This window comes from Periplaneta americana, chromosome 2 (genome assembly GCF_040183065.1).
Source record: "Periplaneta americana isolate PAMFEO1 chromosome 2, P.americana_PAMFEO1_priV1, whole genome shotgun sequence".
NCBI classification, from domain to species: Eukaryota; Metazoa; Arthropoda; class Insecta; order Blattodea; family Blattidae; genus Periplaneta; species Periplaneta americana.
The window spans coordinates 20,018,203-20,045,317 of NC_091118.1; the positions used below are offsets into that span (position 1 = coordinate 20,018,203).

General features: G+C 35.4%; 1 protein-coding gene across 4 annotated transcripts in view; it reads left to right on the forward strand.

The window, feature by feature from the left end:
- The first annotated feature begins 4,734 nt into the window (after positions 1–4,734).
- The window catches only part of LOC138715450 (zinc finger protein 665-like), a 75,216-nt gene continuing 52,835 nt past the window's right edge, over positions 4,735–27,115 (forward strand). Inside the window, exons 1-5 of one of the 4 annotated variants that reach the window (XM_069848413.1) lie at positions 4,735–5,097; positions 5,691–5,791; positions 5,906–6,040; positions 7,878–7,957; positions 18,767–23,669. In XM_069848413.1, the coding sequence (XP_069704514.1) occupies positions 5,091–5,097; positions 5,691–5,791; positions 5,906–6,040; positions 7,878–7,957; positions 18,767–19,853 (1,410 nt within the window). In that variant the 5' untranslated portion in view covers positions 4,735–5,090 and the 3' untranslated portion in view covers positions 19,854–23,669. Of the gene's footprint in view, positions 5,098–5,690; positions 5,792–5,905; positions 6,041–7,877; positions 7,958–15,097; positions 16,682–18,766; positions 23,670–27,115 lie in introns of those variants that run through there. The other 3 variants (XM_069848422.1, XM_069848448.1, XM_069848439.1) reach the window with 3 other exon arrangements.

Here is a 27,115-nt window from a genome sequence, read left to right on the forward strand (position 1 = left end):
CCTTGCTTGTTAAAACGATAACAGTTCATTACAAACTACTGTTGGGAGCTAGAGTGTTTAATAGTGGGAGATGACGTAGGGTAAGGGTTTTGATATCAGTCACAGCTTCAGGAGAAGATAAAATCTTGGCTGTTAAACTTATATCAATGTTTTGAAGTTGTCACTAACCATCAATAACTGTCAAGATGCAACCAATATTTATCTGAAAGGTTAATAGCATGTATATTTTGATTAATTGTTTAAGCATGGACAATGCTTAAAGCTTTCCTTATCACATTTATTCTCTCAGACTTCATAGCACCAACCAACAGTAACAAACGACAATGTTTGAAAGACATTTAAAGAATCAATACCATCAAAGTCAATGGGAATTTACGACATTCCAGATTTTATAATTAAAATATTCTCTGAGAGATTACAGATAAATCACTATTCTAACTTGTGAAATTTTTTCGAACACTTACTAGGGCTGGATAAAAAGTAATGGCAACAGTTTGATATTTCTGACATGGCTTCATTCACGGGGTACAACATTTACGTACCTTCTATATAGTCGCCCCCCTTATTTATTACCTTTTTGCCAAATGTTTGGAAGGCGTCGTACACCATCAACGCGTCCATCTTTGTTGATGTTCCATATTGACCGCCCTATAGCATGGATAAGTTCATCTCTGGTATTGTACCGGGTCCCTCGCAGTGGTTCTTTCACTTTGGTGAAAAGATCGTAATCGCATGGACTCATATTGGGTGAGTACGGTGGATGTTCCAGAATCTCCCATTGCCAGTGGCGCAGGAGGTCCTTGACACCAGCAGCGGTGTGACTCCTTGCACTGTCATGAAGAATGATGGGGTTCTGTACCACCAAGTGTCGTCGTTTTCTCGTGAGCGCTGGACGAAGGTGGTGGTGGCTTCACGCAGTCTCTGAAAACATTCTTGTGCACTACGACCTCGTGCCACATCAGTTTTGATCCAGGAACGTTGCTCTAGTTTAGTAAACGTGGTCTTAGGGCGCTCGCACTATTCCTATGAAAGTCAACATTCTACACACTGCAATAGATTGACAGAGTACTGTCGCCACTGGATGCACTAACCCATCTAACAGTCCTTGTTCATGTCCACACAGCTGGCAGCTCTCGAACGCACCATCGTCACGTGACAGCAGTGTTGCCATAACTTTTTATCCAACCTATGTATATGCAAGTATATTTCCTGTCACAACATGCCTTCATTAAATCTAAACCAATGGTATCTAATCTGGTTCCATAATTAAAACGCGGGACAGATTGATTCGATATATTTAGATTTTAACAAAGTGTTTTATGTTGTTTTACATTATATCTTGCTTTATAAGCTAGAAAACATTTGTCTGAAAATAAAGCAAACTGTTTTTGGACAGTGCTGTCTCCACTTTTGCTTCTAAACTTTGAAATCGAGTTTATATTATGCTGTGGAAGGGTAACTAATAAAATGATTATCCCTCTTATGTGTTTAATGGGAGATATACAGTTTTGAGCATTAAAAAAGTTGAGGAAATTCGAAATTTTTTCTTCAGTAATTAATGACGCTTCCATCTTGCAATTTGATATGCTCAGTATTCACTGCTTCTGCAATTATTGGCAATTTTCAGATTTACTAAAAGTCACCATTTTGAGTAATTATCATGACAAGTGGCCATTTTGTGCACTGATGTGCCTTTATGGTAATGTTCACAAATATGAATATTTCTGAGCCATTCTTTTTCTATTCGTTCCTGAATGTCAAATGAACACTATGAACTACAATCTTTGAAGTATTTTTTTTTATATATAATTTCTTACGAGAAGTTGAATTTTAATGTTTTTAAGTACAAATTTTTTTTTAATAAACAATAATTGTTACAGCAATAATTGTAATTCATATTGTTCACAAGTATGGAAGAAAGTTGCATGCAAAATTTTACTGCAGTCTCTTAAAAACTGACAGAGTTATCACAAAATCGGTTTTGAAAAATACAAGTTAGGAAGCGAGTGTTAAACATACCTGATGTGTATAGAGCTAAATAAGTACACGCTTGTACATTTATGGTCACTTACTTACTGGCTTTTAAGGAACCCGGAGGTTCATTGCCGCCCTCACACAAGCCCGCCATTGGTCCCTATCCTGAGCAAGATTAATCCTTTCTCTACCATCATATCCCACCTCCCTCAAATCCATTTTAATATTATCTTCCCATCTACCTCTCGGCCTCCCTAAAGGTCTTTTTCCCTCCAGCCTCCCAACTAACACTCTATATGCATTTCTGGATTCGTCCATATGTGCTACATGCCCTGCCCATCTCAAACGTCTGGATTTAATGTTTCTAATTATGTCAGGTGAAGAATACAATGCATGCAGTTCTGTGTTGTGTAACTTTCTCCATTCTCCTGTAACTTCATCCCTCTTAGCCCCAAATATTTTCCTAAGAACCTTATTCTCAAACACCCTTAACCTGTGTTCCTCTCTCAGAGTGAGAGTCCAAGTTTCGCAACCATAAAGAACAACCGGTAATATAACTGTTTTATAAATTCTAACTTTCAGATTTTTTGACAGCAGACTGGATGATAAAAGCTTCTCAACCGAATACTAACAGGCATTTCCCATATTTATTCTGTGTTTAATTTCCTCCCGAGTATCATTTATATTTGTTAGTGTTGCTCCAAGATATTTGAACTTCCCCACCTCTTCAAAAGATAAATTTCCAATTTTTATATTTCCATTTCGTACAATATTCTCGTTACGAGACATAATCATATACTTTGTCTTTTCGGGATTTACTTCCAAACCTATCTCTTTACTTGCTTCCAGTAAAATTCCCGTCATTTCTCAATCGTGTGTGGATTTTCTCCTAATATATTCACGTCACCCGCATATACAAGCAGCTGATGTAACCCATTCAATTCCATTCCAAACCCTTTCTGTTATCCTGTTATGGTCATATTTACCTAAATATTATATATATCGTAAAAATTTCTTCCCTGATATGAAGATAAATGTCTGATCTTTATATAAAAAAATAATTGAAAAATGACTTTTCTTGACCCTCAAATCTGTATATCCCCCCTTAAGATGTTATGTACTTCATCAAAGGTTTTGTGTCATATATGCCATTTTGCTACAATTACTCGTGGTACTATCCATTACGTAAATAATGCACTTGAAGGAAGTTGTTGTCGGTGGTGTTGTGTTTACAATACTAGGAGTTGCATCTCAGGTTTCCTTGTCTCCTCAACATCCTAAGATATTTGTCAAGAAGTTATACCAACAATGCGTGCAATTGAGAGAATGAATATTTTCTTCGCTTTCTAAAAATCTTCCAACATAAACCACATAATATAGTAAACACTAGCCGACCAAAGCCTTGACGATGGCACCAGTAAGGTAAACACTGGCCAACTAAAGCATTGGTGGTGCCAGTAAAATAACACTAGCCAACCAAAGCCTTAGTAGTGGTGCCACTCGTTATTATCCTGAATGTGGTTGAGCTAGTGTAAGAACTTCTAAGTGATCAATATATTCTGGCACTGGAGATTTCTTTGACATATGAAATAAGGCATGCCAATGGATTCAACTCCACAGCTGCACTTTACTTTCTGCATTCATTAATGAGGCAAACTAGAGTATCTAAATCACACGTATTTTCCCCTAAATCCCGTTGACTCACATACTAGGTTCTACGTTGCCTACTGTGACCGTATTTTCCAGAAACTGCCATATTTGAGCTAATATTCTTGGATCCTCCTGGCTTCTGTATTGGTCTCCTAATTTTCCCGAATTTTATTTTTATCAATCATGGTCACTAATTTTTAATGCAATCTAATAATAATACTGGCCAAATATAATGCATACATTTTATCTTTCCACGCTCGTGGATGTATAGCAGACGTGGCAGTGCACAGCACAGCTGCACACATGCGAGTGTGGAAATAAAATTTATGCATTGTCGTCACCCTCGGTAGAGTAGTTGATATAGCACTGGCCTTCTGTGCTCGAGGTTGCGGGTTCCATCTCGGCTGAGGTCGATGGCATTTAAGTGTGTTTAAATGCGACAGGCTCATGTCAGTAGATTACTGGCATGTAAAACAACTTGTGCGGGACAAAATTCTGGCACACCGGCAACACTGATATAACCTCTGCAGTTGCAAGCTCGTTAAATAAACCATAATTTATTTATTTATTTATGCATTGTCTATTTAGATATAAACTGACATTAATATCAGTAGTTTAGTAGGTATCAGTCAAGACAGTTTAGTTCCGGTGATGCTGTAATGTTTGGTGTTACTTTATGCACATAATGATTGTAAATATTTGCATAGCAGGATAAAAAATTAAACAATCTGCAGCATCTTGTTGACAAATATATATATATATATATATATATATATATATATATATATATATGTATTTATTTATTTATTTATTATAGGCCTCTTGGTCTGGCTGCAAATCTAGTGTGCCAGGGATCGAATGCTGGTTGGGATTAGTTGTCTGATTGAGGTTTTTTCTGCGGTTTTCCTTCAACCCATTAAGAGTAGATGATGGGTAACTTCCGATTTCAGATTCTGGGTTGCCGTCATTGTCACCTTCAGCTTTAGCCATTCTGTCTACTTTCATATTCACATGTCATTCTATCATGGGGGCTAACAGAATCCAATCTAATAGGCAAATGGCTACTCGCCAATCTGCCAGATTTCAGAAATAAAAAGTGGGCTGGCTAACTCGTGTGATTCGGGTTCCGCATACTGCGGATAGATGACAGGACTGTTGACCCATTTTTCAAGTTCCACACCACTTCGGCGGGTCCCGTTATCAATTCGAAGCATTTTGATATTCATTAGAGTGAAACTCTAAACAACAAGTTGTTAATATTTAAGTCTTATTCGATAGTCACAAAGTACTCACTGAAATTTCTGAAAGTAAATTAATTATTTATTTTTATTCATATGACCGATTATTTACTTTCAGTATCACAGCCATCTAGATATATAGAAGACACACTGCAATATGATCTATTACAGTTTTATAAAATTGGAGTGTATTGTTCTTAGCGAGAATTGGGTAGGAAGACTAAAAGAATGGAAGGTATGAGTTTTCCTGTATGTGTAACTTTTCGTGTAATTTAGTGTATTTATTATTACTATTGTTATTACTATTACTCAGTACCGGTATATACTCTCAACAAAATATACACGTATAAACATGAGTAAAGAATTAATAAAAAGGAAACAAAAGGGCAAGAAAAAGGACTACAATAGGTCGAAAAATAGAGAAAAGTGAATGTGGAAAGTAACCTGTACATGTTATTAATTATCCTTACATTTTTATACAATATATAGGCCAATGTCTCACCTATTTTGTCTTACTGTTCATATTTTATTATGCTTTCTTCTTTCTTCCTATATGTTATATATTAATGTATCATTTGTACTGATTTATTACTCACATTTTAGTATGAGTATCTCCATTTTTTTTGTATGCTACAATATTTTTTATATTTGTGTGTTTTTTGTATCGCAGTTTTACTCCTGGTTGAGTTATAGAAGGTCGTATGGCCTTAAATTTTCCAGGTTAAGCTATTATTATTATTATTATTATTATTATTATTATTATTAACTAACTAACTAACCCACTGTAATTAGTCTTGAAGAATAGTTTATTCTATGGCATAATTTCAGTTTTCCTGGATGTCATGGATGGTGTTAAAGAAGAACCAGATGTGGATCCATTGGCTCCAGAGAATTATGGAAATGAAGAAGAGAAAAGCCCCATGCCTATGGTAAGCCTCAAGTTTGTATGATAACAATACTGTATGAACAAACATCTAATATCTTTTGAAACCTACTTTGTGTGACAAAATATAATTCGCCTGTTTATCATGTTTGATGCACAGGAAGGCAGTGCAATGAAAGTGGAAATTGAGATCAAGGAAGAACCTTCCGATGTGGTCGATGATCTCGTATCAGATATAAAATATGAAGATGATGTAGATCCCATTGCATTCCCAGTGACTAAGTTTGAGGCTGAGGTGAGTTTTGATATTTAAATGAATCCTTGCACAAGAAGCCAAATTATTTCAGTAACTTTTCAGAGTTAAATTGAGAATATTTCTCTGTCACACCCTTCATCGGCATTATCTTTGAAAACGTGTTGTTTAGAAGGTGATCCTTGCAATGTGATGTTATTGATCTCCTAACTATACACTGTGCTCGTGCTTGAGTTCGAGTCCCACTTGGGATGATTGTCTGATTGGGTTTTAATGTGGAGTGTTCTTTTGTTTACACTTAAGAAGAATTGTAACAAAGATTACAGTATTGCCACAGTCTAGTATATACAGTCGCGAAGCTCAATACGTAGTAAATATGCAAACATTAAATAGTTGCTCACCACTAGGATCGCTAATATCGCCTCATTACAGGCAATGCAAAATAGTACCGTCACAGTCTATTGTTTCTAGCACCCTCAAAACTCAAGCTTCGTGACTGTATATAGTAGACTGTGGTATTGCCCCTTATGTGAGTTCCATAGATGTCACCCGCAATGCATTCATTACTTATAACTTCATTTATTCACTCATGGCCTAGGTTATGCTTCTGCTATAACATTTTTCAAATGAAATACAGGACCTTATGTTACCGGATTCATCTTCATATGCTTTTATATTTTAAGACATTATGTGCATCACAGCATTAATCAAATGGCATGCACAACTATACTTGTTATGTTGACAGTTCTATCCTCGTTTGTTTTTATATTTTGAGAGGTTATGTAAATCGCAGCATTTCGTGAAAGAAACTACCCAGCAATTCAGGATATCATTTCTTTAAATAGGCAGTTCAAACAATAATTATGACTTATTAAATAATAAAGGAATAAAAAAATTATTTCATAATTATATATTGATTATTCTTTTCACATTTATTCCTTTTTGTGTTTTATTTCGAAGTACCTAAGTGAAAGTGTTTTCTGATAATTGAAAAAATAGAAACAAAGACAAAATAAATAATTTGCCATTACACTAATTAAAATGATTAATTAATTCATTGTTTAAACATAATGAGTAACTCTAGGGGCAAAAAAAATGAATTTTTGTATATATAAAAAATGCACAAACCTGTAAAATGTCGTAATTATTTACATCAAATATGCATGGGGTCAAAAAAAGACGCAGATAAGTACCGGTAGTATGAAATTCTAGAGCATTCAAGTTACGAGGGTTGAGAGAGTGTAGAAAATGAAGAGAAAGTCTGTTTACAAGGAAAACACTTAAGTCACATATTAGTTCTGAGAAAAAGACATTTATAATGTACAGACTGTATTTGTATAAACTTTTGGAAAGTGAAATATACATAAAGAGAAACAATTTGCCAAAAATAATATTTAGAGGATTCAGGTTTATCAAGAACTTTCAAACGCAATTTTCTCAGCAGTAATATTTTCGACTTAATGTGTCTTGCTTGTAAACTGATGATCTGAGCAATTAAAGCTACCTCTTACTTTTAAAAAGTCCTGCATTTAGCTGTGGTAATATAGAAAAGCTCGAGACCTGACAAGCTGAAAGAATTTGTGTTGTATGATTTATTAATGTTCATATTTTATTTTCCACTAAACCACGTTGATCTTACATTTAATTCCTTATAAAGGAAACGTAAATAAGTAGTAGTTCACTGTAAATTAAGAAGTACCGTAGCAAAAGTAGAACATTGCCAGCTTCATTATGCTCTGTATCTTATTATAATAATGTAACATATTTGGTTGTCAGGTCAGTTGCATTTCAGTGTCTCGTACTTGTCCATTTTTGTTGTTCCTGTTTACTAAACGTACTCATCTGCTAATTGCTAAATAGTGATAACTTTCTTTATCAGGACGAATCGTGGAATGTGGATGAAACAAAAGAAGAACTGTTACCAGATGTTAAAATAGAAGATGTTGACTTGACTGACAGGTGAGCATAATGGTGTGATCTTTTATTCTGCATGGCAGAAGTTAGTCATAATATATGTCTAGAATTGTTTTCATACTCATGCAGCATTTAGCATCTCTTAATTCTAAACTTATTTCCTCTTCACGAAATTCTTTAGTTATCAGGTAGAAATTGTGTTTAGTTACTAACAAGTAATCATCACAATAAAGTTGCTGTTGTGACTCAAGCATTGCATTGTTTCTTGAAAAGGACTATAATTTCTGCTTCTCAAAGTGTCAGTTATGTTTCTTCTGAATGAGGAATGTAATAGTAATATGCGTTAAAAGAGCGGTATGTTGAAGTTTTCATGTTCGAGGAAAAGTTTGAAAAAGCGAAACATAGTTGAGCTTTTTTAATTTCCGAGAATTGAAAGAAAACATACCGATCGTGTATCGTACATTATTTTGTGCGAAAATCGTTTATTACATACCTGAAAGAGGAATTTCTAATTAGTTGCAATGAAATCTCCATCTTGGTTTCTGTTCAATGATGGCAAATGTGCAAAACAAAAATACCTATCTTCAACATTGTTGCTTTAAAATGTTTACTGTGTTTACTATACTCCAGCAGGCCGTGATATACGTCTGTCTTCCCCCCCCCCCCCCCAGTCTATAAATGCGAACTTAAAACAAACGGTAAGGTTATGTAATGATTTATTTTTCATTTTAATATTTTAACAATATTATTTATATAACATATTGCAGTAATAACATTGGCATCTGGAATCTTGTTGATTTTTTCACGGCTTCCTTAATGTTACTTGCATCCCGAACGCAGGAACTTTAGTGGAGTTGTAGAGTATACTTAATTTTTGAAAATATTTAAAAACAATAATTAACAGTGCAATTTACGTGAAATTGCAGTGGTAAGTTTCCAATTTATAATTATTACTATATTGAACGTTTCTAAAAATAATATATTAAAAGCCTAAAGCAGTAAAATCAATATGTCACTTAAGCGGTAAGAAGAGGGAAATTGTTGTGTGTGTTAGGTTGGGAATACTGAATGTGGAATTTTACATTTTCCGCGGATTGGTTTTGTGCGGAAACCAAGGAAATACGCACGATCTCGCACAAACGATATTACCTGCAGAAAGTATTACATGATACTATTACAATGATGGAAATAGATGATTACGAATTTTTTACAATTCTGGAATCTCATTTTCAATAGCTGGAAAACAGCACACTTCTTAATTGTATCTTATGTTATATATCCAAACTATAAAGATCAGTGTCAGTCATCAGAAATTGAAAGACATGTTTGTCTGTTCTTCCTTTTTATAAGAATATTTTTGGAGGTGGATTTTGTCAGTCTCGTGTTGGTATTAGAAACTGTTGTGGCTCTAGATTATACTCCTAACGTGGTTGTTTATTATCCTCTGAAGGAAGGCCCTGGGTTCTGTCCCATTTCATAGCGAAATTGTTTTGTTGCTAGAACTTGTAGGGTTCATTCACTCTCCTTTCGTGGGGGTAAAAGCAGTTGGAGCGTGAGGCTCACCACACCATCTGTCTAGTGCCGAGGTCATGAAAACATGGAGCTTTACCTCCATGCTCCCATGTGCCTTCGGGGTGTGTAAAGAGTATACCATTATTCAATGAGTGCTGGATGATTCAACAGTTGAAATGGTGTTACTGTTATACAACCAATTAGGAAGCAGTAATTTTAATGAATAATTTCAAGGGAAAAACTATTCCAGGGCCGGGTATCGATCCCAGAACAATTTTTTCCTTGAAATTGTTCGAGTCTGCTTCACAGGGAGCTATACCTGAAAGCCAGATTTGTAGTAATTTTAATGTTACGATAATGTAACAAGATATTGGAATATAACAAGTGTAAAAGTAATAATAATAATAATAATAATAATAATAATAATAATAACAGTTAAATTAAAATTTTATGTTTTATTTAACGATGCTCGCAACTGCAGAGGTTATATCAGCGTCGCCGGATGTGCCGGAATTTTGTCCCGCAGGAGTCTTTTACATGTCAGTAAATCTACTGACAATAATAATAGTAATAGTAATGTCATAACAAGATGATGATGATGATGATGATGGCGACGACGACAATGATGCAGTGAGGACTCAAACTTCGACTTGAGTCATTGACTCTATACACAGTGTTCAGGCTAGAGGTATCAAGAAATAATTCTGTACCTGAGAGCTAGAGTGGCGTAAGTCCACTTTTTTTTGAAAATGATATTATTACAGATTTGAAGTGCTCTTATTGCGATGCATGAGTGCCACAATGGAACAAGTCTCTAATGATAGTAATAAACGAAATAAACAAGATTATAATGATGCATGTCCAACTCACTTTAAAACCAAATTTAAGTAAGTCCACTTACTCCTATTTGGCTCTAATAATTTTTATAGAGAGCAAATGTAAGTCCACATAAGCTATTTTAGCTCTTTGGCTTTGGCTAAAATGTACACAACGCATAACTGAAACTATCCGAAATCAAATTCATAAGGAATATTGGAGTAAAAACAGGTCCTGGGATTCAAAACGTCAATTTATATCATGTGTCACTAGTAAACCAGTACAACGGAGCAGACCAAGGGACTCAACAAGGGCAAATATGAGGACACAAAGTAATGTGTATTCTTTTACAATAGAAACTGCAAAAGAATCAGTGTGTAAGACATTCTTTCCGAATACATTAGCAATATCAGAATCCTTTATGAGAGTAGCATTGGTGAAAACTTAGGAAGTTGGAATGGTGAAACCTGATAAACGTGGCAGACACTCTTCATTCAGTAAAACCTCTGATTGCATTATTGAGCAAATAAAAGCCCACATCAGAAAATATCCCTCTTATGAAAGCCATTATAGTCGAGAACGAACAAATAAGGTATATTTGGGCGGTCATCTTAACATATCTAAAATCTATGCACTTTACTTGATGAATGTAAGGCTTCCTGAGTTAAAGAAGCGAAGAAATGGCTATTTAGGCGCATCTTTAATGAAGATTTCAATTTAGATTTCCACCAACCAGATGTTGATACATGTGATACATGCGATCTTTACTGTGTACAGTTGCATGATGCTTCAACAGAGGAAGAGATTAAAACCATAAAAGAAAAACAAGATATGCATATGGAAGAGGCAAATATGAGGTACTGCTTGAAAAATGTGGATAAGGAAACTGCAAAAATCAATGAAAAACACACAGTTATAATGGCTGATCTGCAAAAGTGCTTGCCCACTCCATAACATGAGGTTTCTGTCACTTATAACAGCTACTATACGTGTTTAAGACATAAACAATAAGTGTAGCCTAAGTGAAACCCATAAGAATGAATTTGAATGTCTGTTATATTAAACTAGTGTTACTTGTATTTTGATACATGAATAAGAATTTAAAATATGACTATTTTGTATGTGAATAATAAAATGTAAGTCCAGAATGTATTACTTATATTTAGAGCTAAAAAACGCAAGTCCATTTAATTCCAATGTAACAAACCATTGGAAAATAAAAGGTGTTGATCATGTAAAGAGTAAGTAGTAGTCTATACAACACAATATGAGATTCGTAAGAAGCGAATAAGAGCACAAAAATAACAAAAATATGAGAATTTTTTTGTTTCTAGGCTCTCCTGTAAAATTATTGTTTTGTGACTTGCGTCACTCTAGCTCTCAGGTACAGAATTATTAACCATTTATTAACAGAAGGATTTTTATAACAACAATGCTAGAAATTTATACAACAAAATAAGAAAATTAAAAAAAACCAAAAAGATAAAATTTATCATTGCGATTTATGTCATGAATTGCTAACAGTCAATGTTAGTCATTTTAATTGAACGTAAAATGTGGACACCACAGCAGACAGTGAATTGCGTGCTTTGGCTTGCTGAATTTAAATCTGTTACCAGAGTTCGACGCCGAATTCGTCTAGAATTCAGCGTGGATCCAGCTACATCGAAATCAATTTTGCAGTGGGATAGAACTCTTAAAGAGACAGAACCCTCGATTCCACAAACAGACAAACCTCCCAAGAAGAAAATTACCGAAGAAACGGTCGATCGTATATAAACTGCATTCAACTGGAGCCCAAGGAAGTCCATTAGGCAGGCTAGTCTTCAGTTACAGATTCCCAAATCATCTGTTCATGATGTTCCTCATAAACGACTCAAATTACGTGCATACAAGCTCTATCTATAGTCCCGTCGCTCTAATTTCTGGCAGCCAATCGCATTGCAGGTCGGCTACATTTAAACGTGTGCGTCTTGTGATTTGCTGATTCATTTCTTAAGGCTCGATAAATATTTAATATAACCAACCGCCATTTTAGCTCTTTCGTTGGTGTTCGCAGAAAGCACACGAAGACGTTATTTGCCTCTCAATTATTTGCTGAATTACATTGTGTTTGATTTATTATCATAGGAGCTACGACATGATAATGTTTAACGGTGTGGCAAATAGATTCCTCGTATGGTAGCTCGGGAACGTAAGAACAAAAATGGCGAACGATACTACCTACCTAGACTTTATAGAGCCTTCACTTTCTAAGACGTAAGCAAAGAGGCAGAGTCACGCCGGAAATAACAGCGTTGGGACTATAGAATTCTAGATGAAATAGGCGTCGAACTCTGGTAACATATTTAAATTCAGAAAGCAAAAGCATGCAATTCACTTTTTGCTGTGGTCTCCACATTTTACATTGAATTAGAATGATTAATGTTGACTGTTAGCAATTCGTGACATAAACCGCAATGATAAATCGTATCTCTTTTGTTTCCTTCAATTTTCTTGCATGTTGTATAGATTTCTGGCATTGTTGTTATAAAAATAAAATTTTGGAGAGTTTCTGCATCCTGTGCCAAACCTATAGTAATAAAATATTCTTCTGTTAATAAATGGTGAACAATTTCTTGATCTAGCCCAAACACAGTACATTGTCGGAATTAAAGTTGATCATGGCAACAAAATTTGCCATCTTTGTAATGAAAGATTTATTTACATTGTTATTGTTCTAATTTGCTGCTAAATATTAATATTAACAGTTTAAACCAAACTCACAAGTATTCTCTTCTCTAATATTTTCAATAATTGTAGGTTATCGGTCCAGATTGGCATTATTTATATTATTTCAAGAGATATTTAGAATAACAGGAAGAAAAATAAATCTGTAATCAAGAAAACAATAATCTGAGATGCATAATAATATTGTAAATAAGTTTAATTGACAAGATTGATACGTGAGACAAGGATAATTTTGATACCTGGATATCGAAAAACAGAAGATAGATGAAACATGTATTTCCACAGTAGAGAAAGCTGCATATTTTATGACAAAACAGTTTACATAAAGCAAAACATGGATGATTAAACAGTTGAAATTTTGTTAAACAGTCAACTAGAAAGTAGTACTTTTAATGTTACAATAATGTAACAAGATATTAGAATATAACAGTGAAAATAATAATAATAATAATAATAATATGATGATGATGATGATGATGATGATGATGATGAATATGATGTTGATGCACTGAGGACCAAATTGGGACTTGAATCATTAGAGTATATGTTACAGTGAAATGTCAGTATAACAAACTCGGGAGGGTACTGTAATTATTTTCTTTATAGTGAAATTTCGTTAAACCGAAAATTGATTAAATCTGCTTACAAATTGTGTCCCATACTAAGTATGGAATAACAGATACTGTACCATAGTGATAATTATGCATATTCTTAAGGCATCTATTTTTGTATATTTTACAATATTTTTCATTCATCATGGCCTTGTTAGGACGAAAAAGTAAGTTTTACAGAGCAAAAAGTATGTTGAACTTTCGCGATTTTCGTATTTTCTTGCGACTTCGCTTTTCTTCTCTCCTCTGTCTACTTCAATGATTTTTCTCTTCTTGTCTAACGAAAACTGCTTTCTTGTCTTTTTTTTCTGCCATACCTGCTTCTTCACTTCTTCCCTCAACAACATTTAGGAACAAACTGCCTTCGAAAGTTGGATTTTATTAAACTGTTTCATTTAAATTATAAATTCAAATCACAACAATCGTGTCTACGGAAGTTCATTCAGAAAACTCACTGAAACCATGTCTAGCGATAACTCGTTTATTTTATTATCTTTGGAATTCATTTTAAGTAATTTTTAACTGCTTATTAGGCCTAATTTCGTAAAAATAACATTTTTTTTTGTATCGGGATACATTATTATTACGTTAAACTGAATAGTTCGTTGTTGTGTGGACAAGCTTCAGGGCTTCTACGCGTTGTCTTGGTGTTGGTGGCTGACGTTTCGACCGCTGTGTTGTGGCCATCTTCAGCAACTGCTCTGAAGATGGCCACAATACAGCGGTCGAAACGTCAGCCACCAACACCAAGACAACGCGGTAGAAGCCCTGAAGCCTATCCACACAGCATGTACACCAGCTGCGGAAGCCTACGCGAACACCTGAATAGTTCGTTACTTATTTGTTCCTTAAACTGAACATTTTTAACGTGTATATTAATAGTAAAATGGCTGGGACTAAAAATTATTTAGCTATTATGAAAAATTTTTAATTGCAGCATTTGTAACAGCGGCATTTAACTGTTACAACATAAAATCTCGAAATGTAGTTTTTTATATAAAAAAGCTCTTAATACTGGCTCTCGTAGTGGTAAAGTAACGTAATTACTGGTGTGTGGATAAGCTTCAGGGCTTCTACCGCGTTGTCTTGGTGTTATTGGCTGATGTTCCAACAACTGCTCTGAAGATGACCACAACACAGCGGTCGAAACGTCAGCCAATAACACCCAAGACAACGCGGTAGAAGCCCTGAAGCTTATCCACACACCATGTACACCAGCCGCGGAAGCCTACACGAACACTTAACATAATTACTCTCTGTTGTCTAAAAAAATTAAAAATGTATTTGAGAATTAAATTGTGCTACATCTGTAACCACAAGTACACTGTGCAGATTCTTCTGAGATTAGTGTATCGTTTTGAAGAAGATGAGTATACTTTCCAAAACATTTAGCTGATGTAACTTACTAGCTGTGTTTAAAATTCATGTAAAAATTTGATGATGTAAACAGCAACTCAGATAATTACATTAAGTGAAAGTTACATGCCTTTTTCTCAAGTATGATGGACTGTTTCAGTTTTCTGACCACAACACTGTAAATTTACAGGCTCATGCAGCAGGATTGCCAAGATGATGTCAGAAGCAACGAAACTGTTACAAGAGAAAAATCTTTACAACACTCTTGTGTGGTGATGCACACACAAACACTTAAGAATCTAATATTTCTGAATAGTGAATCTGAAGCTAATATTTCACCTCAGAATGACTCATCACGTATATATGTCGCAAAAGTCATTACTGATCCTCCAATTAAAAAAATAGACGGACAGCAAACTTTCATATGCAACTTCTGTGACAGAACATTTACACGACTTGATTCTCTTCGAATTCACGAAAGGACTCACACAGGAGATAAGCCTTTCGAATGTATCTATTGTGGAAGGGGTTTTAAAAAGAGGCAACATCTTCGAAATCATACACTAATTCACACAGGTCTTAAGCCTTTTAAATGCGACATTTGTGAGAGAAGTTTTGCACGAATTCATTCTCTTCGTTATCACACATTAACTCATGCACGCTTTAAGATCTTCAAATGCCAGATTTGTGAGAAGACTTTTCAGCGACATCATAGTTTTCGGAAACATTTATCAACCCACACAGATGCCAAGAATTCGAGCAGTAATCTTTGATAAATGGACGTTCATCAGATATGTTTTAGAAACTGTATCACCTTGCTACCGACAGTATACTACACTCCAGCGTGTGTTTCCGTGCATTCTGATGGAAGAAATAGAACATATTGAATTTAATATAATATGGCATCAAACAAGGAATTCCTTAATAATACTGTGGCTCTAAGTGAATGAATATTGATGTGTTGGCAGCAATGCATAATTTTAACAATGTAGAGAAAACAGTGGCGGATTCTTAACATTTTCAAGAGGAGAGTCAAGCAGTGTACTTCAAAACATTTTATGTCATCAATTCATCACAATTCTGTGAAGGAAAAGAAGCACTATTTTAAATTATTTACGATAATGAATAATAGGAAATGAGGTTTAAATAGTGAGAAACTTGAACACTTTACATTACATATATGACAATTACAGGCATTGTGGTGTCATAATAGGCATACCTTGTAGGAAGGGGGGCCAAGAGAAGCAACTGGACCTACTGAACAGACTACTTTTTTTTTTTTTTATACTCGTATGTTATGTATGTATTTGTATTTTTCCCTTCCATCTTTTTCCATTTTTGTATTTTTTTTCTTACTTCTTCTCTCTGTATTTGTTTACTTTTTCATTTGTATTTGTTCCTGGTGAGGTGGTAGAGAAAGCTTAATGGCCTTAACTCCACTAGATTAATTAAATAAATAAAAGTATATTCTGTTCACAACTATGTATATTTTCCATGTGCATTGGTTTCGTACCTATTGTTTAGTCAACTATCCTAAGACAGGTTGGAACCTCATAAGTGACACCAATAGGGCATCACTCATGAGGCAACTAAGCCAGGAGATAATGGTATAGGGTGGCCAGTTCCTTTCCTCTTCCATTGCATGCATTGCTGACTAACAACATATTTCACTAATCAGACATGTATAGAAACAATTGTTCTTCCTCTGACACATATCATCAAGTGAGATGTACTGCCTGATAATAGATGTACAATCTTAGAAAAAAGTTTTGTCACACAGATACTGGATAAGTCCCAGAAAGGAGGCAGTGCTCAATATCAGACATACATCGAAACAAAACTAATTTTATTATCTCTACTAGTCGTTCTCTTGTGAACCAGGCCACTCGTCCTCCGATCATGTGCACTGTCTTCTTTCTGGGATAGTTATATACAATAAAAGTAATTCGATACAGTTATATGAACACTTTTTAATGATTGAATAAAATTAATAAAATCGGTTAAAAACCATGTCAGTCTTCCTTAAGCTACGTTACGCAGTCAAACATCCACACCAGCGTCGTGGTACTACCACTGAAGATGGAAGAGCATTCCTCCGAAACATGTATGGTTTTTAACTGATTTTATTAATTTTATTCAATCATTAAAAAGTGTTCATATAACTGTATCAAATTACTTTTATTGTATATAACTATTCTACTCATGAACACTGTTGCATCTGACCTAACTTATGTAATTCTTTCTGGGACTTACATAGTATCTTTGCTACAGAACCTTTTTCTAAGACTGTGCATATCAGCCAAAACCTCAAATCAGAAGTATGACCTACACTAATAGAAATGAATGAAAGGATTTTGTGGAACGGAAATTCGACTTCGGTTGCCATGGTAATGCTTATGTCATGCAATTGTGAACGAGTATATTCCCATATATAAGGAGAATTCACATTAAATAATACATAACCTATTTGAAAGAGTTTATTATTATCTAATTAGAGTGGGGGAGGGTTTGCAGTATATTTAAAAAAAATGTTATTCAGTTGTGCTTTGGCATGGACGCGACTTCGCGTGCACAATACATGCTTAACTATAATTATATTAACTAGCTAATACAAGCTTAATATTACTCACATACAGATGGAGAAATAACATTTACAGGATATTCTCATGTGATTATATACATTATACCATTTAATTGTCTGTGACTCAAAAACATTCCTTACTTGTCCTTCTGTTTAAATGTATTATTACTTACTTACAAATGGCTTTTAAGGAACCCGAAGGTTCATTGCCGCCCTCACATAAGCCCGCCATCGGTCCCTATCCTGTGCAAGATTAATCCATTCTCTATCATCATATCCCACCTCCCTCAAATCCATTTTAATATTATCCTCCCATCTACGTCTCGGCCTCCCCAAAGATCTTTTTCGCTCCGGTCTCCCAACTAACACTTTATATGCATTTCTGGATTCGCCCATACGTGCTACATGCCCTGCCCATCTCAAACGTCTGGATTTAATGTTCCTAATTATGTCAGGTGAAGAATACAATGCGTGCAGCTCTGCGTTGTGTAACTTTCTCCATTCTCTTGTAACTTCATCCCGCTTAGCCCCAAATATTTTCCTAAGAACCTTATTCTCAAACACCCTTAACCTATGTTCCTCTCTCAGAGTGAGAGTCCAAGTTTCACAACCATAAAGAACAACCGGTAATATAACTGTTTTATAAATTCTAACTTTCAGATTTTTTCACAGCAGACTAGATGATAAAAGCTTCTCAATCGAATAATAACACGCATTTCCCATATTTATTCTGTGTTTAATTCCCTCCCGAGTATCATTTATATTTGTTACTGTTGCTCCAAGATATTTGAATTTTTCCACCCCTTCGAAGGATAAATCTCCAATTTTTATATTGTTTAAATGTATTATTAAAAAAAAGTTTAAATATATTATTATTATTATCATTTTTTTGTTACTATTATTATTAGCATTATCATCATGGTTATTATTATTATTATTATTGTTGTTGTTGTTGTTGTTGGAGTTGGAGTTTTAATTGTTACTTATAGCGTATTTGATTCCTTTCATCAGACATTCTTAAGTCTTACAGCAAATTTTATTTATTTATCCTAATTCCATTACCATAATTTCTGTATAGACGTTTCACTCAATCATAGGGATTTCCTAAAATCTTGTCACTTTTTTATTGTCTAAGACTATATTATAGAGATTTAATCAATGACGTAATGTTACATTACTTTTATGCTTTATTGTCTCAAGCATGATAAGTTAACATTCCCTTGTATCATTGCGAAACTGAATTTACAGACCTATGCAGCAGGAATGCCAAGAAGAAGTGGGACGTCATGAGATTGGCTTATATGAGAAATCTACAGAACGTCCCGGCATGACGATACACACAGAAACGCATACGAAGCAGTCTCATCAGAAGTGTGGGATTGGTGGTAATCCTGCAACCCAAAAGGTCTTAAAATGCGAATCATGTGACAAAATCTTCACTGCTCTGCGATATCTAAAAAGACACAGAAGTATCCATATGGAAGACAAGCCTTTTCAGTGTGACATCTGCGAGAAAACGTTTGCCCGACTTGATTATCTTCGCAGCCACAAGAAAACTCACACGGAAGATAAGGCTTTCAAATGTGAAATTTGTCAAAAGCGTTTTAGACAAAAGCAACATCTTAGAAACCATGCATACATTCACACAGGTAATAAACCGTTCAAGTGCGACATTTGTGGTAATGGTTTTTCACGGTATGAACACCTTCGGCAACATAAAACAACTCACACAGGTGATAAGCCTTTCAAATGTGACGTTTGTGAGAAGACTTTCACACGACTGTATTACCTTCAACATCATGCGTTCATACACACGGGTAATAAGCCATTCAAATGCGATATGTGTGACAAGACTTTTGCAAAGTTTCATCATCTTCAAAGACATGCACTAGTCCACAAGGATCATAAGGACTGTATATGTGACATTTGTGGGAAAAGTTTTGCACGCCTTGATTACCTTCAACTCCATAAGTCAACTCATACAGATATTAAGCCATTCAAATGCGAGAATTGTCAGAAAAGGTTCAGAAACCGGCAACAGCTTGACAATCATGCGTCAACCCACACAGACGATAAGCCATTCAAGTGCGAAAATTGTGGTAAAAGTTTTGCAAGATTTGATTATCTTCGACTGCATACTTTAATTCACACAGAAAGTAAGCCCTTCAAATGCGACAGCTGTGAGAAAAGTTTTGTTCGGCTTGACTATCTTCGACAGCATGCATTAACTCACAGAGACAAGCGTTACAGATGTAAAATTTGTGACAAGAGTTTTGCGCGAATGCATCATCTTCGAAGACATGCATCAATTCACATGAAGTGCGAAACAATTTAAATAATTTTGAGTTGAAGTTTTAACGACAATGTTACATACTGGGTGTTCAGTTCAGAGTGTGTCATGGCTCGCTGTATGTCATCATATGGCTAGTCTATGAGCCTAGAGAATTCCATCTTCCTACACTTCCACAGAGGTGTATTACCTTTGTGTCAGAGAAGTTGCCTAGCAAGTACGGCGTTCATTCTGAAGAGTACTTATCGATATGTACGGTAATGCCACGCCGGTAGTGGCAGGAATGTGAACTGTTTGGAAACATGTACTGAGGTGGGTTTCTTTCTTACTGTCGGGATATGGGGAGAGGGTTAAGACGATTACTTACGTATTTGTTGACATTAACTTCGACGGTCAACATGGACACGGAGCATTTGATTTGTACGGTAATGCCGCGCCGGTAGTGGCAGGAATGTGAACTGTTTGGAAACATGTACTGAGGTGGGTTTCTTTCTTACTGTCGGGATATGGGGAGAGGGTTAAGACGATTACTTACGTATTTGTTGACATTAACTTCGACGGTCAACATGGACACGGAGCATTTGATTTGTACGGTAATGCTGCGCCGGTAGTGGCAGGAATGTGAACTGTTTGGAAACATGTACTGAGGTGGGTTTCTTTCTTACTGTCGGGATATGGGGAGAGGGTTAAGACGATTACTTACGTATTTGTTGACATTAACTTCGACGGTCAACATGGACACGGAGCATTTGATTTGTACGGTAACGCCGCGCCGGTAGTGGCAGGAATGTGAACTGTTTGGAAACATGTACTGAGGTGGGTTTCTTTCTTACTGTCGGGATATGGGGAGAGGGTTAAGACGATTACTTACGTATTTGTTGACATTAACTTCGACGGTCAACATGGACACGGAGCATTTGATTTGTACGGTAATGCCGCGCCGGTAGTGGCAGGAATGTGAACTGTTTGGAAACATGTACTGAGGTGGGTTTCTTTCTTACTGTCGGGATATGGGGAGAGGGTTAAGACGATTACTTACGTATTTGTTGACATTAACTTCGACGGTCAACATGGACACGGAGCATTTGATTTGTGTTGTGGAATGTTGCTGTACGCAACTGATGATAACAAATACCCTGCGTACGACTTGGCCGCGCAAAACACAGTTCGAAAGAGGTAATGGTAGCACACAGACTTTACAGACTGCCATCTGTTGCTACGACGTTCAAGTTATACCGTACACGTTCTCAAGTTCAGATTGAACGCCTTGATTAATAGGCAACTTCTCTGACATAAAACCTGAAACTCGCTTCAAATCGCTGACTCACAACAGTGACGTCATGACACACTTTGAAATGAACACCCAATACTATATAGTTGCGCATTTGTGAAAAAAGTTTTAGAAATTGGCATCACTCTGACATCCAATGTCACAGGTGATAAGCTTTTAACAGTGTGATTATTCGTTTGTGAGTCAACTTTCTCTCTATTTGTTATCGGGTGTTTGTGTCACCAGCCAGCAAGGTCATTCAAATACCTTCGCCTTTAAGCTGTGTTCAATAAGCTGACAATTGCATTATTTAGCATTTGTGTTTGTGAAATAATGAGTAATGTTTAGAGTGTGAAGAATTCAGTAGTGTCCAGGGCTAGAGCATTTGTGACTAGGGTATCGAAATGTCATGTACGAAATATTGTTTTGTACATTATATTTGTTAAAACTAAGTCAGTTGGTAGGACAATAAGAGTGTTTGAAACTGAATTTCCTGCCACTAATATTCCGAATAGAGGAACTTTACTGTTTGAAGGTTTTGTGAACAATTTGAGTTAGGAATGGTACTTGAAAGAAGCAATGTAAAACTCCGGGTTTTAACAGATCAGAAATTAGATGGGAAGACCAGAAACTAAACGAGACAGGTGAACGATTAGAACACAGATCAACAAACTCACTTACATGTCTTTCCCAAGGGACTGGAGTTTCTAAATCGGCAGCAGATAATACCACATAATTGCTTAAATTAAACCAGTGCTGCCATGGTAATTTTTTTTCTTGACCATATCCCCTACCCCTTTTCTTTCTTGAAATATACAGGATGAACCATAAGTACTTACTTACTGGCTTTTAAGGAACCCGGAGGTTCTTGTTGCCCTCACATAAGCCCGCCATTGGTCCCTATCCTGAGCAAGATTAATCCAGTCTCTACCATCATATCCCACCTCCCTCAAATCCATTTTAATATTATCTTCCCACCTACGTCTCGGCCTCCCCAAAGGTCTTTTTCCCTCCGGCCTTCCAACTAACTCTCTATATGCATTTCTGGATTCGCCCATACGTGCTACATGTCCTGCCCATCTCAAACGTCTGGATTTTACGTTCCTAATTATGTCAAGTGAAGAATATAATGCGTGCAGCTCTGCGTTGTGTAACTTTCTCCATTCTCCTGTAACTTCATCCCTCTTAGCCCCAAATATTTTCCTAAGAACCCTATTCTCAAACACCCTTAATCTCTGTTCCTCTCTCAAAGTGAGAGTCCAAGTTTCACAACCATACAGAACAACCGGTAATATAACTGTTTTATAAATTCTAACTTCCAAATTTTTTGACAGCAGACTGGATGATAAAAGCTTCTCAACCTAATAATAATATGCATTTCCCATATTTATTCTGCGTTTAATTTCCTCCCGAGTGTCATTTATATTTGTTACTGTAGCTCCAAGATATTTGAATTTTTCCACCTCTTCGAAAGATAAATCTCCAATTTAATAGTTTCATTTCGTACAATATTCTGGTCACGAGACATAATCATATACTTAGTCTTTTCGGGATTTACTTCCAACCCTATTGCTTTACTTGCTTCAACTAGAATTTCCGTGTTTTCCCTAATCGTTTGTGGATTTTCCCCTAGCATATTCACGTCATCCGCATAGACAAGAAGCTGATGTAACCCATTCAACTCCAAACCCTGCCTGTTATCCTGAACTTTCCTAATGACATATTCTAGAGCGAAATTAAAAAGTAAAGGTGATAGTGCATCTCCTTGCTTTAACCCGCAGTGAATTGGAAAAGCATCAGATAGAAACTGGCCTATACGGACTCTGCTGTAAGTTTCACTAAGACACATTTTAATTAATCGAACTAGTTTCTTGGGAATACCAAATTCAATAAGATTATTATATAAAACTTCTCTCTTAACCGAGTCATATGCCTTTTTGAAATCTATGAATAACTGATGTACTGTACCCTTATACTCCCATTTTTTCTCCAATATCTGTCGAATACAAAAAATCTTATCAATAGTCGATCTATTACGCCTAATACCATAATAATACCATAATACACTGCTCTCTTAACCCTTCAGTACTCGCGTGGATTACAATAGTAATCCACTGATATTTAATCCTCTATTACGTCACTGCCTGCAGCACTGCGTAGTTGAGCGTCAATGCAATTTCTCGTCACAGTCTAAGTGAGGCATTACTGGTGTTTAGACGTATTTGTCGCAACCCTTTGGAAAGTTATACGAAGTTTTATAAAGTGATGCACAATTTTTCCGAGTGGATTACCATTGTAATCCACGCGAGTACTGACGTCAGTTTTTTGTTCAGGTAAGTGAAATAGTTTTTAATATGGTTATAAGTGATGCAATGCAGTAAGTTTATGAAAAAATGTGTGACATCGTTCCATCCTCTTCGCAGTTTGCTCCAATGGGTACGGAAACTACAAACAACATTTGCAAATGGCTGGATGAAGATATGGATGATGGCATTGAAAATGAAAGTGATGATGAAAGCAACAGGGGAGATCTTTAGAATGAAGTTCACGATTCTAATTCAGAAGAAGACAATGATGATGATGATGATGATGATGATGGTGGTGGTGGTGGTGGTGGTGGTGGTGGTGATGATGAAAGACTAATGTCTATAAATGATGGAAACTGCTATACGGATAGAAAAAAGACTACAATTTGGCAGGAAGAACCAGTAGCTCAACGAGGGAGAAGACGAGCACAAAATATAGTGATTCATTTATCGAGCCCTAAAAGGGCTGCAAGAATTGCGCGGACCCACACAGAGAGTTTTGACTGCTTTATTGATCAGACAATAATCAATGTAATTGTAAGGGTACTAATATTTGTATTGAAAAAGTGAAGCGTAATTACGGACGTGACAGAGATTGCAAATTAACAAATGACGTAGAAATTGAGGCACTCTTGGGTATTTTGTATTTTGCTGGCGCCTTGAAATCGGGAAGACTGAACGTAAGAGAACTATGGGATAAAAATGGCACAGGAATAGAGTCAATTTACCTGACAATGACCTACAATAGATTCTAATTTTTGTTACGATGTCTACTCTTTGATAACATTTATGACAAAAGGAAAGGAAAGAAATTTATGAATTGGCTGCTATACGTGAAGTATTAGAGTTATTTGTTCAGAACTCACAAAAGTGCTGTAGTCCAAGCGAATATGTAACTATAGACGAGCAGTTGGTTGCATTCAGAGGACGATGTCCCATGAAGAGTATATACCTATTAAACCAACAAAATGTTGGATCAAAATTTTTGCTAAGGTGGATGTGAAAACATATTACACTCATAACTTGGAAAATTTATGCTGGTATTCAACCAGACTGTCCATTTCACCGAAGTAACAGTGCACATGCAGTGGTGAAGAGGCTGGTTCATCCCATCAAAGGAACAGGAAGAAATGTGACCACCGATAACTGTTTCATGAGCATACCTCTGTGTTTAGATCTTCTAGAAAATGACAAAATTACACTTGTAGGAACATAGAAAGAAAACAAAAGAGAAATCCCTCCTCATTTCACAACTACTAAGACAGGCAAGTTAACAGTACATTGTTTGGATTCAATGAACGCTGCACAATTATTTCGTATGTACCAAAGAAAAAAAAAACACTGTTAGCATTATCAACCATGCATTATGATAAGGCAATGGATGAGGAAACGGGAGGCAGCTAGAAACATGAAATAATATCATTTTATAATAGAACTAAATGTGCTGTGAATGTCCTGGAACAGTTATGCTCAGCCTATGATTTAAGCAGAAATTCACGACGCTGGCCTCTATTTTCTTTGACTTACTAAACATGTAATTTGTTTGAACTGTATGGAAGAAATGCGTAGGCCTACTTAGATAATTGAATCAGATGTAGATTAGGCTATCATGTGCGTTAAATCTGAACTGCAAAAACATCTGTAAAATATTATATGTGAAGTGTGAATGATTGTTACATCCCTGAATTTTTTCATTGCTACACCCCTGAGTGTGGTATTTAGTTATCAAATATGACGCAACAAAGGTCAGCAGTAGTGAACTTGCGTTTCCTGTGGGAGAGTTTACATCAAGAGATCAGGTGACCTTCAAACAGCGAATGAGCAACAATTCTAGATAACCTACATAATTAAGATGATAGTGAACTAACTCATAACTATGGTGCAACAATAAATTATGACTCATAGACACGTCCAGTGTGGAAACATTATGTAAACATGTCACTTGAATGCAATTTGTGTACTATAATACGTTTCATTATTAATATTTATATTTAATACTTTCCGTTATGCGTAACATATCCATTCTCATTACTGTAATAACTGAACACAATATATTTCTTAACATTTAAATCTAATTGCAATGTTTAAACCATGTCTGCAAACAAAAACAAATGTGGATTACCATTGTAATCCAGGTGAGTACTGGCGTTACGAAATTTAACGCGAGTAACGAAGGGTTAAATTGCCTAAGCATATTGTGAATGAAATCAATGGCCTTTCCAAAACACACAATGAAATATTTCTTATAAAACAATTTTTTATCTCGAAGAGAAAGGAAATACGAGCAAAATTGTATTAAGTTTTTTTTGTTATAAATATCTCGCATAATGACCTACTGAAATTAATGACATTACTTACAATTCATTCTGCATATTACTCTTCTTTGTCTATCCTTCCGACTGCAGTTAAATAACGTATATCTTTATGCTAAGGAACAAGTAAATAAATTACTTTTTTTTTACTTTGTTTAATATTGTAAAACAAGCTTGATTTGAAGAAGGTCCCATGAAGCTTCTACAGTAAAAGCATACTTGACTAATTATGTAGCAAGCATCGGGCAGGCCATCTTCCCGCAATAGAGGTCCAGGGCACATATATTACCAAATATGGTAAATACTATACTTCAAATTAGACAGGATTGTACTAAGTTATAAATGTATTAGAAACATAATAGCAATAAATGTAAATGAGTGCATGCGATTGAATTGATTAAAGTGGAATTGATGTTATCAGGTAATTAGATTGACAAATAATATGTTTAAACAAATAAGCTGACAGCTGTATTGAGGTTACGTAGACGATTTTGCTGACCAGCGAATGCGGAAGGTTAGACACTGGCCTACATACTCGCATAGAATGTACCAATTCAGCTATTCAGTTTGTTCACTTATTGTCGACATCGGCTAACCTCAATGCGATATTTATTACATGAAATAGTTAAGTATTATGCAAACAGGGAACTGAAATTTAAATATAAATATGTCTGTTGTAAAAGATAATTGGATGAATATAGCAGCAGGGACGATTTATATATACTTGTTTATTATAGAGTAAAAAAAAAAGAGAAATTCAAACTTAGCAAGTAAAGAAGTTTGAATGTTTAAAATAAATGCGATAGGATGAAAATTTGCAATAAAACCAGAAGTAAGTGTAAGTTAAAAATAAATTGAATAGTTATATGATAGAAAATTTGTTATTAAATTATATATTTATTGTGTATTATCACTATTTGTGCATATATCAGTTTCAATTATTAAGTTTATGTACTTTTGAACTATTAATAATAAATGATACTAATACTAATATATTACTAAATATACACACATATATCTTAATTAAATTTATGCTCGACCATGCCGAAATGTAGTAATTATACACCTGGTAGCAGTCCTTTAATGCATGTCATTAAAGTACACCTATTCATTAAAGTTCAGGTTTTCGATTATTCTCAGATATGCAATCGAAAGACAATGAGGGAAACGTCACGGAGGCTGGAAATCCAATACTGTCGCAGAAGGTTATGTTCTGTTACTATAATAATTAGCGTTAATTGTAAATAATATTCAAATAAATTAAATATGTCATCTCGTTTTTCAATTCTAACTCAGTTTTCAGGTTATATCAAAATTAGTTCATGTTATTCTGTAGATTATAACAAGGTCAATGACATTATTGTTCCTCGGAAAAAATCAATACTTTCGCGTCTACGCACATCTCACAATTTACGAGCG